Source organism: Chironomus tepperi, unplaced genomic scaffold (assembly GCF_022539635.2).
Source record: "Chironomus tepperi strain 1889 unplaced genomic scaffold, CSIRO-AGI_Ctep_v1 contig_309, whole genome shotgun sequence".
Lineage (NCBI taxonomy): Eukaryota > Metazoa > Arthropoda > Insecta > Diptera > Chironomidae > Chironomus > Chironomus tepperi.
The window spans coordinates 1,479,174-1,496,211 of NW_027226431.1; the positions used below are offsets into that span (position 1 = coordinate 1,479,174).

Consider the following 17,038-nt stretch of genomic DNA (forward strand, 5'->3'; position numbering starts at 1 on the left):
ATAGTTGATATAAAAAATAACGGTTTTCTAAAATTCAAATTTGAAAACCATACAAATTATATTCTAGATGGTAAAACTGTTGTAAGGTTTTCATACTAATTTTTATACTAAATGCACACAAGTCAAGTATCGTCTGGTATAGCACTTTCCATAGGCTGTAAATCAATCAATACACTCTTAACTGATTTTTCGTAAATGAACGCGTTTACAGCACTATAACATAACGATTTTAGCATGAGATGTGCTAAGGAAACTCGTTTCAGTCAAAAAATAAGAGAAGGTTCAACAAGAAAGACTTAAAAAAATATATTGTATTATTATTTCTGTTTCTCATGTGTACAGAATAATTTTTTCTCTACGTTCATAAGACAAAAAGTGCTTTTTTTAAGTGATTTATTATAATTTATAGTAAAAGACATTTCAGTTAGTTTAATTTAGTTCTTATAAGAAGTTGAATTTATTAGATAATAATTTAATAATAGCACATAATAATTGACATCATAAAAGTTGATATCAGTTGCTGATAAGTGAGAACAAAGAGATAATTGGCAATTATCCTTCAATATTTAGTGACGTAATAAAGGAACAATCTGCTTCATTCTTCTTCCACCTACAGTCATTTATCGTCAAATTTTAGTTCCATCGTCAATACTGATAAGGAATAAATATAAGGTAAATAGAACTAAAGTTCATAGACTCGAATCGATGCTCGAAATATGAAAAATTCCATTCAATTAAGAAATTTGTTAAATTAAATCCAGTTTCTCCCTCCACCGAAAAATATATTAAGTTCAAGTATTTTTGTGCAAAAGAAACTATTACGATCAGCGGGCAGGCAGCAATGAGGTAGAGAGAGAGAAAAAGAATTATGCAATAACTATTTTTAATAGTAATTTACAAAGTATAAAATGGAAAGAATTGAAATTGGGCCTCGAAAAACAGAGAAAGCCTCAAAGAATTGAGAGCATGAAGCATAAGATAATGATACTTTCACATTAACTGCATTGTTCCATCGCAAAAATATTCAACATGAAATTCTTAAATGGGACAGCAAATGAAGTTTGAAGATTGAAAATAGATTTGTGTGACAGAAACGTGATTTAATTGTGATGAATTTAAAATCTATACGTGTGTAATATAGGCAAATGTTATATCTACAATTGAATGTAAAAACGAGTTCCTACCAGCTATATATTGTTAATTTATATTATTATTATTCTCAAGTAATTTGTAAATTCAGAGTTGGGAAAGTCCGTTATCAGCATGTTCTGGATTATTGATAATTTTATTCCCATTGATAAGATGTTGTATGCTTAGCAAAATGCATTTTAATGCTTCTACTTCAGATAGTGATTTTTATACTTAATTGAATATTTGTTTGAGTTTAACGGTCAAGTTCAAGTTTGAATTTTAATTGCATTTGTAGGGTTTTGGAGCGAATTCAAAACAATTGTAGGGTTTTAAATTGGACAATTTTTAAGTTCCAAATGTTATGAAACAATGCAATTTTTTAAAACCTTACAAATTCTCATAAAAACATTCATATGGTTCTTAATATAATTGAATTTGCTTCAAAACCATACAAATTATTTTGAGTTGCCACTCAAAATCCTTCAAATTCAAATGACTCAAACCACTAATTGATCCAAATTCACACAAATTTAAATCCATCAATCAATTCCAATATAACAAATTCACATTTAATTAAAGTATTTCATGCATTCATCAGATTTGTTATGCACTTCCTCAACTCTGTTCACACGACTTTTTACATATTATAAGCTCTCATAGCTGCAATTAAATTAATATTGGTTTGGAAATTACTTTTTTCGTTATCTAAACCACAACAACTTTATTATCCTATTATTCAATAGCCATACACCAGCATTATTTCATGTGTGGTTGGGGAAAATAAGAATCAGTTATCAATAAAAACACTTCCAAATGTGCGATTATCGTGTAAATAATAATGTCGAGACATTTGTCAAATATTTAAATTTAAATTTTGGGATTTTATGGCTGGAATTTTAATAAAATTGCATTATGTCGTGTCTATCCATACTTTAAAGTTTTTCAAGGTCTTCTGAGAGTTTGAGAAAATCACAGAGAACTAACTGATCGTCTGCTTTTGTAATTATGACTTACGCACACAATTAAAGCCATGAAATTGTTTTCTGCTGCATTGAGACAATTTTGTGCTTTATCAGTCAAGTCAGTCGATATAAACTATTTGTTGGTACTTGAGTTTATTTTTTGTTGATAGAAATTGTCTTAAAGTATATTAAATTACGACTTTGCCAATTGCGCCTTTGTGTTCAAGATTTCACTATAAAAACTATTCATTGAAGACGACAGCCACTCAATATACAAATTAATTATCATTGCTGTACTACTAGTAGAGCTACATAACTGCTCATTGAAATCAATCAAATCTAAATACAGCAATTATTGTTCTTGTTTCTAGCATAAATAATGGACGATCATTCACATCACATGCATCATAATCATCATTCCTCAATGGACAGTGCAACCACAGAAATACCACATGATCACGATCATAGTATGCATTCCGATCACAATATGATGGATCCAGTGGATAATTCAATGCATTCAGGACATGCCATGATGTCACATATGATGTCAATGGCTGTAAGTAAATTTTGGTATAATCTTTTACTGGATCTCGAAAATAATTTTTGTTTACTGTATCTTTTCAGTTTCACGGTGGATGTAATGAAACAATTTTGTTCACACAATGGACGATAAGCAGTACCTCGGGATTATTCTTTTCCATGGTGGCGATATTCGCACTTGCTATATTCTATGAAGGTCTCAAATTCTATCGTGAACGTTTGTTCTGGAAAGTGTATAATAACTTACAGTATAGAGCGGTGACTGAAAATAAAAATGGCACAAATGGTGAAGCTGGTGATAGTCGTGTAGTGCAGTAAGTATCAAATTTGTGAAATGTCATTGAAATATCTCAAATTTTAAACATTTCTGTTCTTCATTTGTATTTGTTCCTTCTACACAAAAAATAGCATGGTTGGAGAAGTTATGCATCGTACTCCGTAAGTCGATCAAGCTGTGTTTCACATTTATGTTTCAATGACTAACATTGATTTCTTAATTTGCGTACTAACTAATAACTGCACGATTTCTCGTTAATTATTATTGCACATACTTGATGTTGTTCTGCATGCCATTCATAAAAATTGTTAATTAAAGCTGATTCATTAAAATTGATATTTTTTTATATTTCAGACCTACAATGTTCTCACTCGATCATCTTCTGCAGTCGTTCCTACATTTGATCCAAGTGACAATATCCTTAATGCTTATGTTGATATTCATGACATATAATACATGGCTATGTCTCTCTGTTGTATTCGGTGCTATGGTGGGATATTTACTATTTGGCTGGAAGAAATCAATTGTCGTGGACGTTACGGAACATTGTCATTGAATTTTACGTGACTCGCTAGCTTCGATCTTCAGGCGGGTCCAGAGTCTCATTATTAAGTTATTAAGAATTTCATCATTTTACAATTGCTTTAGCATAATTAAAATTTTATTTCATCATTTATGGAGCTGGTTAAGATTCCTTGTTAGAATATGTTTGAACAAAACAATGAGATTTGCCTAGTTATTGCATATATTACAGTTTTTTAAGGATACAGCCATTGCAACTAACTCAAGTCTCATAAAATACAGAGATTTTTTTTTGGTAGGAGTAATTTTAATCCAGTTTTATAAAAGTTTTTTTACATGACTCTGAATACAGAAACAAACAAAATGATATAGGAAATTACATGCTTCAACTGAAACTTATCGACATGATCATGAGAATATTAGTTAAGATAGATCCATATTATTCTTTAAATATTGAACAAGTGTAAAATGTGTCTCAGACAAATAAACGTAAAAAGTACATATTTTATAGAAAAATGCACAATCATAATTCCTTTGTTTTTATACTTTATTGTTCCTTTTGTTTCCAAGTCAGCATAAAAGTAACGGAAAATTTTCAAATTTCATGCTAAAATTCTACGCTACGTAATTTTTACGTACGTAAAAATGTTTCACAATTTGTATTTCAAATTTATGAATGAAATTTACGATTGTTTACCTACTCCTCACTATTTACATCAAAAATATAGCATCTTATTACGTCTCATCACAAAATACAATCCTAAATTACACAAATCTTAAAAATAAACAACTCTAAGTTTAACGGTTTTTAAAATTTCAAAATTCTCAAGAGAAACTTTTCCGCATAGTTTCGTTCCGCGTTTGTTTTCAACGAAAAAAATATAAAATTATTAAATTTATTGAGATTTAAGTCATTTACAGTCATCATATCCACATTTAAATGGCAGACGAACTAAGTAACTATAAGCTCCAATTGCAACAAGTTGAAGTAGCTTTATTAACAGACCCGGATAATGCTGAATTATTAAAATTAAAGGAAGACATAGGTAAAGATATAAATATAGGTGCAAAAAGTAACGATTATTGACGATTACCGCAATTTTTTCAGAACAACTCGTTGAATTACAACAGGAACTTATAAAGACACAAGAAAGTGAATCAAGAAAATATGTTGAACCATCAAATGCAGACAGAGCATCAAACAGCGGTCAATATTATAAGGAACAGAAAGCAAAAAATCAAACACTGAAAATATGGAAAGTCGGTGATAAATGTATGGCCCGTGATACCACAAATGGACAATATTATGAAGCAACGATCGAGTCAATATCTGATGATGGTGATGCTCAAGTCATTTTCGATGCATATCAGAATCGAGGTCAATCTAATGTCAAAGATTTGAAGGAATTTAAACAACGCATAGAAGTATTTTCATCTACAAGTAATAAGCGTCCAAAAGCAGCCCGACCGAATCACAAAGAATATCTCAAAAAGAAAAAACTCAAGAAACAGGCACGATTGGCAGAGCTTGAAGAAGAAAGGGAAAAAGAGAAGAACAAATGGCTTATGTTTAACAATAAGGCAAGCAAGAAGCAAATTGTAAAACAACAATCCATCTTCCAGTCACCAGACAGTGTAAATGGACGTGTTGGAATTGGTACATTAGGTAAAACTGATGTGCAACTGCCAAACAACTTCCAGACTGCACGTTTGGACATCCATAAACGTAAAATGTAAGAATCTGCTAGGAATGAAAAAAAAATATTTCTTAATAAGTAATAAAAAGCATAATTTTATTAACATTCTAACAAGTTCATGAAAATATGTTTCTATATTTATTATGTATTTATGCTTAATATACAGATAGGATCAATGATTTAATCACAAATGAGTATGTAGGATTTCAACGCAATCATCGTCTAATTTTTTGGGATTTAAAATACGTAAAAGTTTTGTGCTCAAAGCGGTTATGTACATTAGAGGCACTAGATTGAGGAAATCTGCTTATGACCTAGATTTTCCTCCGCATATCCTTTACATATAAAGTTGCTAATTTTCTCACATTAAACTAGTGCTACATAGTAAAAATATAGTGGATATCTAAAAATAACTTTCACTTCCATACAAGTTCAGTCCATAAAGTACTCAGATTTGTCTTCGACTTAGCATATGGACATAATTATTGCAAATGATTTTAACAGTCTAGCTGAATTTGATTGAAATAATAATGAATCAAAAAAAGTTATTTACAAAATGGAATTAATGAACTATAGCTGAAATTGTTGATGATGATGATGATGATGATGCATTGGATTATGGAATCGATGATTTGTGCCATTTCGACTTGAGAATTGTGAAATTGAATCATCAGCTGTCTGTATATGTGGCGGTGTTACAAGTAGAACGGGTTTTAAATTTAAAGATTTGCGTGACCCAGCAATTGAGTGTACATCCGTTATATATGCATTATTCACAGTTCCAATGTTTCTTGAATAGGTTGGGTCAGGCTGTAATCTAATGTGTCTTGTTGCTAATATGAACGCTAGTGTGGCAAGTATACATCCATCAATGCAGGCTGGAAAATGAGAGAAACAAATTGGTTAATTACTATAAACGGAACTAATTGGCACTTGATATTTGTCTTACCTATAATTGCTAACGCATAAGCCCATCTGATACTGCATAATCCCACTTCAAAGCGATTGGCTTCGGGACTGCAAATTTTCCTAAACTCATCCGAGTTCCATCCAAATGGAAAACTGACACAAGCCACGATCATTGAGATTGCTAAAAAGTAAAGAACATTATTAAAATTGCAAGCCACAACCCGGCACTAATTAATATCAAAATGCTTTTTGTTCGCAGTGCCATTGTTAAGTCTATGTCCATAAAAATGCAGATTGAAGCCGCTAAAATCAAAATTTATGCAGAATAATGAAATTATTTTTTTGGGGATCAAGTAACACAAATTGAAACCGATCAAATCGTGAGTTTCAATTGCAATGGACCATTGTGCGTGATCAAATATCCATCAATCATAATTTTAAAAGCCTTACAAAGAAAGAAAGGGTTTTATTGTGTACAAAAGATGTATTGAATAGCCATAATGGATATTAATAATGACAAACGTGATCATCGACCCTCAAAATTTGTTGGAATTAACATTTAATTGTGGATTACAAGACATAAATGGAAAGGGAATTGGGTATTATGTGTCTTGATTGAAGTGGCTTCCTACTTGAAAGGTTATCAACTTTATGTTTTGATTTTATGAACAAAAGAAGCTTAAATGGTAAGCTATTCGAGTGCTTAATACTACTTATAGCAAGGGTGTTAAATCCAATATGATAATGAGATTTGCAGAGTTATATCAGGTCAATTATTGACATACATTTAAATTGGTGTTTTGCAACGGTTATGAAATTTTTGAATTTGATTTAAAGCGAATTCGTAGTTACTTTCCTTTGTAAGACAAATTCAAAGGCAAGAAATCACAGAAAGCATTTGGGAATAAAATCATCATTTGGCAGTGCTAGACATCTCAATAAGTGCATCTGAATAATTGTGAACAAGTTTGTAATCTAATTAATCGATCCGTGGATTATTGGTTCAGCACTAACAAATTTAATGTCCAGAATCACAACCAGAACGTAATTGCTGTCTGAACTTCCCATTATTGCAACAATTTGTATCTATTTCAGTCAACATAATAATTAAAAGCACCAAGCATTATCCATTCCATGAAGCACAAAAAGATATCTCGTCACAGATCAAGTAAGCCACAAAATTTATGCAACTCTAAATGAGCGAGTAATTGTGTTTATCAAAATGCGTAATATTCAGTCATTGAGATCTTTTCCATCCACTTCCCCATCTAACTAAACGGTCTGAATATTTTGAAATCGAAAGCAAGCATTTAATGCCGTCAAAAAATAATATTTTGATGAAAATTGAAATCAATTCCATGCCTATTATGTTCTATTTCTTTTCGCTTTAAGAAAACGAAACTGAAAACAGCATTCATTAAATTAGTGCGAGCACCAAACAACAACTGCTTAAAACAATATTAGATGATTAAAAAATCATGTAATTGCAATGCTTCAATTGTTCGCAAAGAAGAAAAGAAACATAATTATTATTCGAATGAAGATATTACATAATAAACAAACACCAATTGGTATGATTATTGAAGGCATTGGGCAAAATTTTTGGCTTCCACATTTCTCGATCGGCACTCTGCTTTTGTACTTATAAAATATCTTTTTTCCGGTGAATTCTTTCTGATATAATTGCAGTGCTACGATCGTATACAATGTATTATTAATCATGATACACGCATCCGTGGTACTTTCAGACATGTAAATTCACAGTTTGGCTCCATTCTTTTCTTATGAGACACAATTGGACCTTTCATTTATGTGCTTTTTTTAGTGGCATTTCAAGAAGAAAATTGATTGTGAGAAATTGCTTTTTCAATAAAACGCAATAAAATGGGAAACAGAGGCTTGATAGAGTTGCGTGATAGATCTGTATAGGCTGGAGTGAAAGGAATGAGAATGTAGATTCTCAATAGGTGACCAACGATGGTCATAATGATGGATTCTTTTAGCTGTGATAACAAAGCTTGATGTTCAATTTTTTAAGCATGCAATCGAAAAGCACTTGTCAGTTAGTCGATTCTAAAAATCGAGCATCATGTTGCCAGACGAGTTCGTATACTTAAAGCCAAGTGTCTTGGGTTTGCCAACTGAGTATACGACCATCCGAAGTCAGGTGGCAACATTTCAATTTGTGCCGATCAGGAGGATTGCATGACTCTGACATTGTGTCGGGTTTGAACTGAATCCGACACCGAGGCTGAATCAGGCTGACCCAGGGTCGGGTTTTTGATCGAATAACCTGTTTATGCTTTTCGGGCTTCTCACTTAACTGGATACCTTGAGAAACTGCTATCAGATTGACACTTGGTCTTCTAAAATGAGAATTGCTACCTAAAGTCTTACAGGATATTGATCAAAAATGACTGCAAATTGAAAAGTAAAGATGTGTCTTAGAATAAGACTACATAGAATCAGCTAGAACATATCAAATCAGAATCCTGACATGATACTATGCTAACTTGATCAGCAACCACATAAGCACATTCCCTCTTATTCATAAGTCTCAAAATACTTTCACTGTACCGAAAGTTTATTAAAATCTGATAAAAATCCGCCGAAAAATTGCAAAAACAGATTAATCACACTGAACTAAAGACAAGGAACCGGATAGTGCGAATTTTAACTTTTAATGTATCACCGTCTGTATCGACTGCTAAGATGTATAACAAGGTAAAATGATTAATTGAATTAACAAAAGAAAAGCTTTTCATTTTTTTAATATAAAATATAAATATCATCGCTAATTAACTCAACAATTTCACAATACCTATATGAGATTAATACTGCTGTACATGTGTATATCTTATGGTCATGTAATAGCCATTGTCTTCTTAATTTGTGTGTGCGACTCTTTATTTTTTGGAAATGACGATGCGACATCATTTCCTCAATTCATACTACATTGCCATTATTATCACTTATTCTTCTTCATCGGATGCATTGTGTATATTGGATGTACATACTATAAAAAAAGCTTATTCAGAATGTTGACCCAGAAAGAGTCGCTTGGAAAGAAATCTTCAATTAATGCGCTGGATGAAAGAAGCATAAACATAAAGTCAACATTAAGTGTGTAAGCATAAAAAAAAAGACAATTGACTCTTTAGCATCGTGGTAAAAAAATGGGCCGATCAGAGGAAGTTAATGGCAGTTCTACAAACTCTCACATGGAACTTAATTGCAGCATTCGATTTCTATTAGATTAAATCACTATAAAGTGAAACTGATGAATCACAAATAATTGTTAATTCTTTCACATTATTTTCATCTATGTAACCTAAATATAATGTTGTGCATGCAACAAGTTTTTATATCCATTTAGATACAGAGCGAAAGTTTGCAGAAAACTAATCTACAATTGCGAGCAGCTCTCTCACCTGATAATATTTGCATCCATCCACATAGATGAAATACTGTTGTTGACTTAAGAAATATCATAAGAACTAAACATAATATTGTTAATAATGATGTTGCTACAGCTATTCCTGCGAATATTGTTGCAATCTGCGGAACAGAGAAATAAAAAAAAAATGTTAATTAAGAACTCAAGGTGAATAAATTACAATAATGAGTGCAGTAGTGTAGTGTACTGCTCTGTTTTCAGCATACAGTTTATTCATTGTACGGCTCATTGAGGGTATGATGGGAAATTATGGATCATAAGCTGATTTGCTGCGAGTGCTATGATTAAGGTCTATCGCAGCTTTTGGAAGAATTATTTATAATTGGTAAATGAACTTAACATGTTGCATTTGGAAGCTGGAGATCAGAGTTGCAAAACGGGCAACTCCTGTGACATGCAACACCTGTGACATGCAAAAACCGTTCAAATTATTGATAATTTGCAAGGCTTTTCTTGCAAAACCATTCAAACTATCAAGAATTTATACGGTTTTTTTATTATCATTGGTGCCTGTTTTGTAACTCTACTGTAGATAGCAATGTCATCATAGGAATGGGACGGATTCTACTGAAGCAGTCGAGTGATTTGTCATAAATGACATTTTGCTTTTTCAAACTCTGCACAGTTGCATGGGCCAGGGTATACAATGGCCTAGGCCGACACTCAAACCACTACGCCATTTTGCTGCTACTGTAGAAGCAGTTGAATGCAGTCTCTGATCTACCTACATGAAGTAGATGACCCTACCACCTCAATCAGCACTCATTTATCTCCATTTTGTCAATTCTTTAGCATCAAAAGCTAAGCATACTTCAACTTCGACACCATAGTGACAGTAATACAATATGTGTCAGTCAAGTATAGACCTCAAAGCTTTCGTCATTATTATAAGACGTACTCAACAATTCCCAAGCATTCTCAACAATCAGCCAAACAAAAAAAAAAAATCCACAAAAGCTTCTTACTTGAAATGACATAGATGGCATCTCCAAAATATCTTCTAATTTTCCTATACACACATCACTCATCTCATTACGTTCACAGATTTTCCATAGGCCTATTCTGCCTCCAGTCTCAGACTCTAAATCCCCAATCCAGTCTATAAATGAAAAGAGAGAAATAAACAAAACCCGAATAATGGGGAGTAAATTAGATATAAATTAGGCAATAAATAAAGCTAATGGTTATGATGATCATGAAAGCATAAGTATATTTGTGCACAAATTAATTAACTCGTTAGTAAAAAATTTAATCAACAAATGAAATGGACATGAAAAAAGAAATAGAGAGAGATAAGAAGAAAAGGTGAAAAAGATTATGCAAATGTGTTTAAGGCAGAGTTGCAAAAAAAAGGCACATGTAACAAGCAAAAACCGTACAAATTATTTGTGATTTGTATGATTTTTCTTTCAAAACCATACAAATTATTAAGAATTTGTAAGGTTTTTGTTTGTTGCATCGCACCTGTGACACACAAAAACCGTACAAATTCTTGATAATTTGTATAGTTCTGTAAGAAAAAACATGCGAGTCACCAAGAATTTGTACGGCTTTTGTCTCTCACAGGTGCCTGTTTTGCAACTCTGGGTTAAGGTTAGTCGCGCAAATCAGAGTTGCAAAACAGGCATCTGTAACTGGCAAAAAACATACAAATTCTTAATAATTTGTACGGTTTTGTAAGAAAAAACATACAAATTGTACGGTTTATTCCTCTCACAGGTGCCTGTTTTGCAACTCTGGCGCGAACTCACATATCGATAGATATCCACTTGACTTTAACTTACCGGGTGTGACAAAACTAACAATAACTATAATCGAATAACATATTGTAAATATTGCCCACAGCACAGCGATAGCTTTTGAATTTCTGATGTAGTTTGTGGCATAAATTTGTGATGCCTCGACATATTCAATCACTTTTGCACCCATATCGGTGATATTTTATTGACTTTATTTTGTACAAACTTGACGTATCCTACTGTGAAATAAGCAAGAAGAATACAGAACTATTTACATATATGCAAAAATCAACACACTTGTCTGATGGACGTTAAATGAATAAGCTTGATTAAACACCTTGAGCCAATATGTTTTGTAAATCTTTTTTAATGTCTTAATTTGCACTTTTTTTGGACACTACTTAGTTTTTTTTGTCATGCTGGCAACAAAACTTAATTGTTGAGCATTATTTCATAAAAGCTGATACAAAAATTCAATGAAACATTGTGAACTTCTAAGCTAAACTGAATAAGAGGCACAATAGACGTGTTAAAAAGCACTTTACATACACACGACATGGATAGAAACTGTAGCAACAATACAATTAGTAGTAAAATGTCATCTTGCCGTCTCAATTGTTGAAATATGATTCAAAAGGTTACCACGCTTCTGTGTGAGCTTAAATAAGCAGCACTTTGTGTCTATTGATGTTGTTCATAACAGTTCTGACTTTACTGATCAATATCTTCAATTTCTTTAAGGCCAAATTAGTATAATTACATGATTTTTGATTCCAAACGAAATATATTTTAATGGAAACAGCTATTCTGTCTGCTGGTTGGGCTAATGAGTTCAAATTATTAACCAAGATTATCTCATAAGCATTATTATAACACCTTCCGTAGATAATCAATGGCGTTGAAGCGCAAAACTGATAAATTAAGCTTTTCGATGCTTTAATTCACAAAAATTTTCATTTATGTAAAGCAAAAAAAATGAAAGCATAAAGTCTCTTGCGAAATCGATTGCCTATTTGCTGAGAATTGCAAAAAAATTTCCGTTTAACTCACGTTTTCCGGATCAGAAATACACAAAATAAATGTAACACAACAATTGAACTTCTGTTCTATTTGCCACAATTAAATATTTTTCCGTCTTGTAGCATATTTTCACATTATTCAAATTTTTATTTTATGAATACGTAATGTTCCGCTAAGTACGGCAATAATCAAAATCTGTTTATTTACTTCATCATCATTCATTTCTTAAAATGTTTACACCATGAGTATGTACACAAAAATACAGAATCTTAAGTGTATGATAATAATCATAAACCTGACTCTTTCTCTTATTTCGGCATTGGAATTGTTTGGAAGTGATGTCTTTGACGGAAGTGGAATTTTAGATCTTCTGGGCAATTTACTCTCTAAAAAGGTTTCCTGAATGACATTTTGTACTTAGCTTGTTGAGTGACAGTCACAATGACTATAGTGTAATTGTAATTAAGAACTCCTTACGGATTATAAGTTATTAATAATTGTTTATTCATCGAAATTCAAATTTAGACTGAATTTGGTCTTTTGTATGAAAAAGGGGCCTTCAACTATGTACAATAAATATTATTCAAATCTCAAATAAACGTTATGATATGAAAAATCTAATTCGTTTGTCTTTTGTATGAAAAAGGGACTTTCAACTATGTTCATTAAATACTATACAAATTTCAAATGAACGTTACAATTTGCAAAATCTAATCCCTTCAATCAAAGCAACGCTAAATTAACATTATATTCAAATCTTAAATAAACGTTACGCACAACAAATTCAATTCAAAAACGTTATGGCTTAAAAATTTAAATCCCATAAAAAATTGAACATCATAACCTCACAATCCCCTTAGAAAACACAATTCTCTCTTTTAGCTCCTATGTAGTACATTTCAATTGTCTTATGATGAATAGCAAGCAGTAAACAAGAAGAGAATAAAAAAAGGTATAATAAAAAAATAAGATACAAAGAAGTGAAAAAGAATGTACCCCATATTCCCATTTTGATCTTGATCTTCGCACAAGAGATGCAGTAAAACTGCATTTCGCAAGCCAGTATGACTGGTTATCAATATCGAGAACGGGAAAGTTTCCTACTTCGGAAAGTAAATTGCACCTTGAGAAAATCTATTTGATGACTTCTTTTCACTTAAGTCTGATTTGTTACGATAAAAATTTCTATTGATCAATTTTCATTTCCTTTATTATTTTTTTCATTTGTGCTGCATGCAAATTTTACGGCAGTTTGTGAAGTCATTATTTATGTGAAAACTTGAGGGACTAAAGAGCATTCAAATGTCGAAAAGGTCGAGAAACTGAAGAGTATTAAAGAACAGGCGAGATGAGAGAATTTAAATTCCAATCTGAATAAATACATAAAGTATTTAATGGTCTTCTGAGAATTAATCAAGAGATTTCTACTTAGTTTGTAAGTCTTATTTGGGAGATGAGTTTAAGTGACGTCCAGAAATTGATGGCTTTTGACTTTATTTGATGAAAACAAATGTCACAAGGCTTAAGAATCTTCAACATCATATCTGAATGACTCCTTACTGATATTCATTAACTTTAATGATGTTTGACCTCAAAAACGACCGTTAATTTTTTCAAAAAAAATTTTGTCGTTAAAATTCAAATTTTTTTGACCGTTACTTTTACTTTTCTTAATAACGTAAATTTTTATTTTAAACTAAGTAGAGTTCGAAATGTTCAATTTCTTCGACAATCAAATGTCGAAAGATTCGAATTTGAGACGGCCACACTCTGAGAAAAACCATACAAATTATCAAGAATTTGTACGGTTTCTGTCTGTCACGGGTGCCTGTTTTGCAACTCTGGTTTGACCAATAAAGAAAGCTCACATCTACATGACTCAACTCATTTTAAAGACACATCAATCGATCACCAGAATCCCAAAAAGAATTTTTAGTAGGCTGTAACTAAATAAATTTGCAAAGTCCACTCAGTCAACCGGAATAACTGAACAAAGAGTCTCATTTCATCGAACTTAATTGCATATTTAAGCACAAGAAAATATATAAAATATAGCTCTGGGGTTTCAAGTGAAATTCAAAATAAATGGCAATCACTCAAATTTCACTCGAGAAAGAGCATCACACTTTAGCACCCATATTGCGAAACTATAATTCATTCATTGATGCTGTGTGTAAAATATCAAAAGAAGGTGATGAGAGGCGTTTTACATCAAAATATTAAGTTTGGCATCAAAAACTCTTCATTGTTTGAAAAAAATTAATAATTTTATGACTTTTCACTTAACAAATTTCATTTTGGTCACTTAGAAGATGTGAGAATCAAGCGTACACAACAAAATCTTCTAGTCACTTAATCTTTCCATCCATGAGAATTTGTCTATTGTTGTGGTAAATAAAAAAAGCAATTATTAGCGATGGATCATTATCTGAATTGATTACAGAACACCGTTATCCTACAACAATTAACTTAGCAGCTCAATATATTGTTGAGAATATCACACATCACAGCTTGATACTTGATCGATTTCTAAATATGTTTGTACTTTGTATTATTGGCGATTTTTTTTTTTGGCATGAGATCGTGAATTCTTAACATTTACTTTTCTTATTTTCATTTTCATTTAACTCCATTCAGGCATTTATATTTAGATCAGTTTATATCCTTACTTCCAATTCAAAAAATTCACTCCTTTTTTTTTTTGGATAAAACACAAAATTCTACAAGCTTTTTATGGATCACAATAGGAAATAAAAAATTCTTTTCTCATTTCGTCATTATTTCATATTTGCGTTAAAAATTATTATGTTCCGTATCCAACAGACAACCGCTCACGGTACACAAGCAAAAGCAACTGAAGAGAATTTTCTTGGAGATGAAAGAAGTCATGGGAAAAAAGAGTTGGACGATGGAAAAAGAAGAAAAAGAAAGAAAAACGAGTTTTTTTTTTTCGCTACATATTTTTTTATTACTCAGTCGGTCTCGTCGACTATTTACACAAAAAAAGCTACAAACACAATTGAAGAAATCGAGAAGGAAGTAGTAGTAGTTGTAACAATATAGTTTAAAAATTTAAAAACAACACTTGGAATGGTGCGAACTTTGTTTGCATAGTGCAAAATAAGCATTCTTAACAAATTTTTAGTTTATACTTCATCATATTGAAGAAATGAGAAAACTGGGACGTCAAGATTCTTACGTCCTTTCAGACCTTCCAATTCCAATACGACAATACACTCCTGAACAACTCCTCCTGCTTTTCTAACAAGTTCGATTGCCGCTTTAAGAGAGCCGCCAGTTGCTAGTAAATCATCAACGATTATCACTTTTTGACCGGCTTTAATTGAGTCAGTTTGAATTTCAAAGACATCTGTTCCGTATTCGAGAACATATTCAACTTTGGTTGTTTCACCTGGTAGCTTTCCCTTCTTCCTCACTGGAACACATCCAATTTCTAATTCAGATGCAATCATAAAACTGAACAAGAATCCACGAGCGTCTAGTCCAACAACAGCATCAATTGACGGATGATTTTTACGTATATAGTTAAGCATTAAGTGTTTAGTTGCGACACAGACCTTCCCATCACGAAACGCCGTAAAAATGTCTCTAAAATAAGAAGAAAATTGAAATTAAATCATTGTTGATTCTAATTTTATTTTGGTTTAAAGCTTACTTGAAAAGAATTCCATCACGTGGAAAATTTGGGTATTCTCCAATTTTAGATTTTAATAAATCAAGCCTCTCTTGATCAGCCGTATCAAATGTCATCTTCGTTGATAATATATTGTCTTTTTAAACTTTAGTTTCTTATCATCCAAAAACCATAAAATAAATTCGTATAAAATAATTATACACAATAAATAATTTTGTGCTTCTTCAACAACAAACGATCATTGACTAACTAATATTCCAATATAATTGATTTATACAGTCTCAGAATGTTTTGTTATACATGCTTTATAAGAAATTAATTCTTTTTTATTTCTATCTAATGAAACTTATGTTTGCACAAACACAAACAAGCAAACCTAATCGTTGTTGTGTCATGAGATTTTATGCTTTTGAATTTTAAAAAGCCGTTATGAAATGGTTGTTATGATTTTTAGAGCTTTTAAAGCTTTTTTCATAATTTTATGCTTGCAAAAAGCTGGAATAAGTATTTTCTTAAAGATTGATGTAAATGAAAGCTTTTTGGTCATGAAAATAGAAGCTGAAATTAAAGTTATACCCACGTGATAGTGAAGTTGTCGTTTATCAATAGCCTTAAGTCATTTAAAGTTGCAAAAAATCCAAAAACTGCCATATCAGTCATAAACACTTTAAAAATTTAAAATTTTAATGACGAAAGTAAATCCGTGCTTAAATTTTATGATAAAGAAAAAGTTAACGATAAGTTGATTGTCTTATCACTAATGTTAATCTTATCGAAAGGAATTGCAAGAATTCATTTAACAAAAGCAATTGTTCATTTATATTTTCGTCAGTTGGTAGTTTGAATTTGTGCGGTTTAAACAGAAAAAAACGAATTCGAAGTGATGAAAATTTTATTTCTTGCAGCCCTTTTAGTGGCTACGGCTAATGCCACACCACTATTTGGAGGTCTTTCCTTACCATTCAACAGAGAGGACATCTTGAAAGCTGGATTTGCTCTTATTGGTCAAATTGAATCAAAGGTCAATGAAGAAATTCAACCAGTTACTGAGGAATTCATTCCATTTACCGAAGAAATCATGCCAGCTACTGAGGAATTCATTCCTTTCGGAGATCCAAATGCACCAGTA

At 31.7% G+C, this 17,038-nt stretch overlaps 4 protein-coding genes across 9 annotated transcripts; 2 read left to right on the forward strand and 2 right to left on the reverse strand.

Annotated features, from left to right (window-relative positions):
- The first annotated feature begins 125 nt into the window (after window positions 1–125).
- Window positions 126–3,948, forward strand: Ctr1A (Copper transporter 1A). 6 transcript variants are annotated; one of them, XM_070643202.1, is made up of 5 exons: window positions 126–672; window positions 2,465–2,649; window positions 2,718–2,947; window positions 3,042–3,071; window positions 3,265–3,948. In XM_070643202.1, exons 2-5 carry the CDS (start codon window positions 2,473–2,475, stop codon window positions 3,464–3,466), a joined length of 639 nt encoding a protein of 212 aa, XP_070499303.1. In that variant the 5' UTR covers window positions 126–672; window positions 2,465–2,472; the 3' UTR covers window positions 3,467–3,948. The 6 variants fall into 6 exon arrangements, with proteins under 6 accessions (XP_070499303.1, XP_070499305.1, XP_070499306.1 ...); XM_070643204.1 differs by lacking the exon at window positions 126–672 and adding an exon at window positions 1,945–2,236; XM_070643205.1 differs by lacking the exon at window positions 126–672 and adding an exon at window positions 1,945–2,130.
- A 321-nt stretch (window positions 3,949–4,269) lies between these two features.
- Spf30 (Splicing factor 30) lies at window positions 4,270–5,243 on the forward strand. Its single transcript, XM_070643232.1, has 2 exons — window positions 4,270–4,478; window positions 4,541–5,243. Exons 1-2 carry the CDS (start codon window positions 4,373–4,375, stop codon window positions 5,167–5,169), a joined length of 735 nt encoding a protein of 244 aa, XP_070499333.1. The 5' UTR covers window positions 4,270–4,372; the 3' UTR covers window positions 5,170–5,243.
- Tmhs (Tetraspan membrane protein in hair cell stereocilia) lies at window positions 5,243–15,091 on the reverse strand. Its single transcript, XM_070643231.1, has 6 exons — window positions 14,924–15,091; window positions 11,280–11,473; window positions 10,461–10,594; window positions 9,470–9,596; window positions 6,079–6,219; window positions 5,243–6,007 (listed from the first exon to the last, which is right to left on the reverse strand). The coding sequence occupies exons 2-6, from the start codon at window positions 11,422–11,424 to the stop codon at window positions 5,700–5,702; spliced, it is 855 nt and encodes a 284-aa protein (XP_070499332.1). The 5' UTR covers window positions 11,425–11,473; window positions 14,924–15,091; the 3' UTR covers window positions 5,243–5,699.
- A 110-nt stretch (window positions 15,092–15,201) lies between these two features.
- On the reverse strand, window positions 15,202–16,209 carry Aprt (adenine phosphoribosyltransferase). The gene is made up of 2 exons (XM_070643210.1): window positions 15,931–16,209; window positions 15,202–15,863 (listed from the first exon to the last, which is right to left on the reverse strand). Exons 1-2 carry the CDS (start codon window positions 16,023–16,025, stop codon window positions 15,401–15,403), a joined length of 558 nt encoding a protein of 185 aa, XP_070499311.1. The 5' UTR covers window positions 16,026–16,209; the 3' UTR covers window positions 15,202–15,400.
- Between the last annotated feature and the right edge of the window lie 829 nt (window positions 16,210–17,038).

Excerpts from the sequence above, each read along its gene's own strand:
- Tmhs (XM_070643231.1), bottom strand. The coding sequence starts at position 11,424 with ATGGGTGCAAAAGTGATTGAATATGTCGAGGCATCACAAATTTATGCC. Across the intron at positions 10,595-11,279 it reads TGTTAGTTTTGTCACACCCG|ACTGGATTGGGGATTTAGAG; the intron begins GTAAGTTAAAGT and ends TTTCATTTATAG. Across the intron at positions 6,008-6,078 it reads TTATGCGTTAGCAATTATAG|CCTGCATTGATGGATGTATA; the intron begins GTAAGACAAATA and ends CTCATTTTCCAG.
- Ctr1A (XM_070643202.1), top strand. The coding sequence starts at position 2,473 with ATGGACGATCATTCACATCACATGCATCATAATCATCATTCCTCAATG. Across the intron at positions 2,650-2,717 it reads CACATATGATGTCAATGGCT|TTTCACGGTGGATGTAATGA; the intron begins GTAAGTAAATTT and ends GTATCTTTTCAG. Across the intron at positions 3,072-3,264 it reads GAAGTTATGCATCGTACTCC|ACCTACAATGTTCTCACTCG; the intron begins GTAAGTCGATCA and ends TTTATATTTCAG.
- Aprt (XM_070643210.1), bottom strand. The coding sequence starts at position 16,025 with ATGACATTTGATACGGCTGATCAAGAGAGGCTTGATTTATTAAAATCT. Across the intron at positions 15,864-15,930 it reads CGTGATGGAATTCTTTTCAA|AGACATTTTTACGGCGTTTC; the intron begins GTAAGCTTTAAA and ends TTCTTATTTTAG.
- Spf30 (XM_070643232.1), top strand. The coding sequence starts at position 4,373 with ATGGCAGACGAACTAAGTAACTATAAGCTCCAATTGCAACAAGTTGAA. Across the intron at positions 4,479-4,540 it reads AAAATTAAAGGAAGACATAG|AACAACTCGTTGAATTACAA; the intron begins GTAAAGATATAA and ends CAATTTTTTCAG.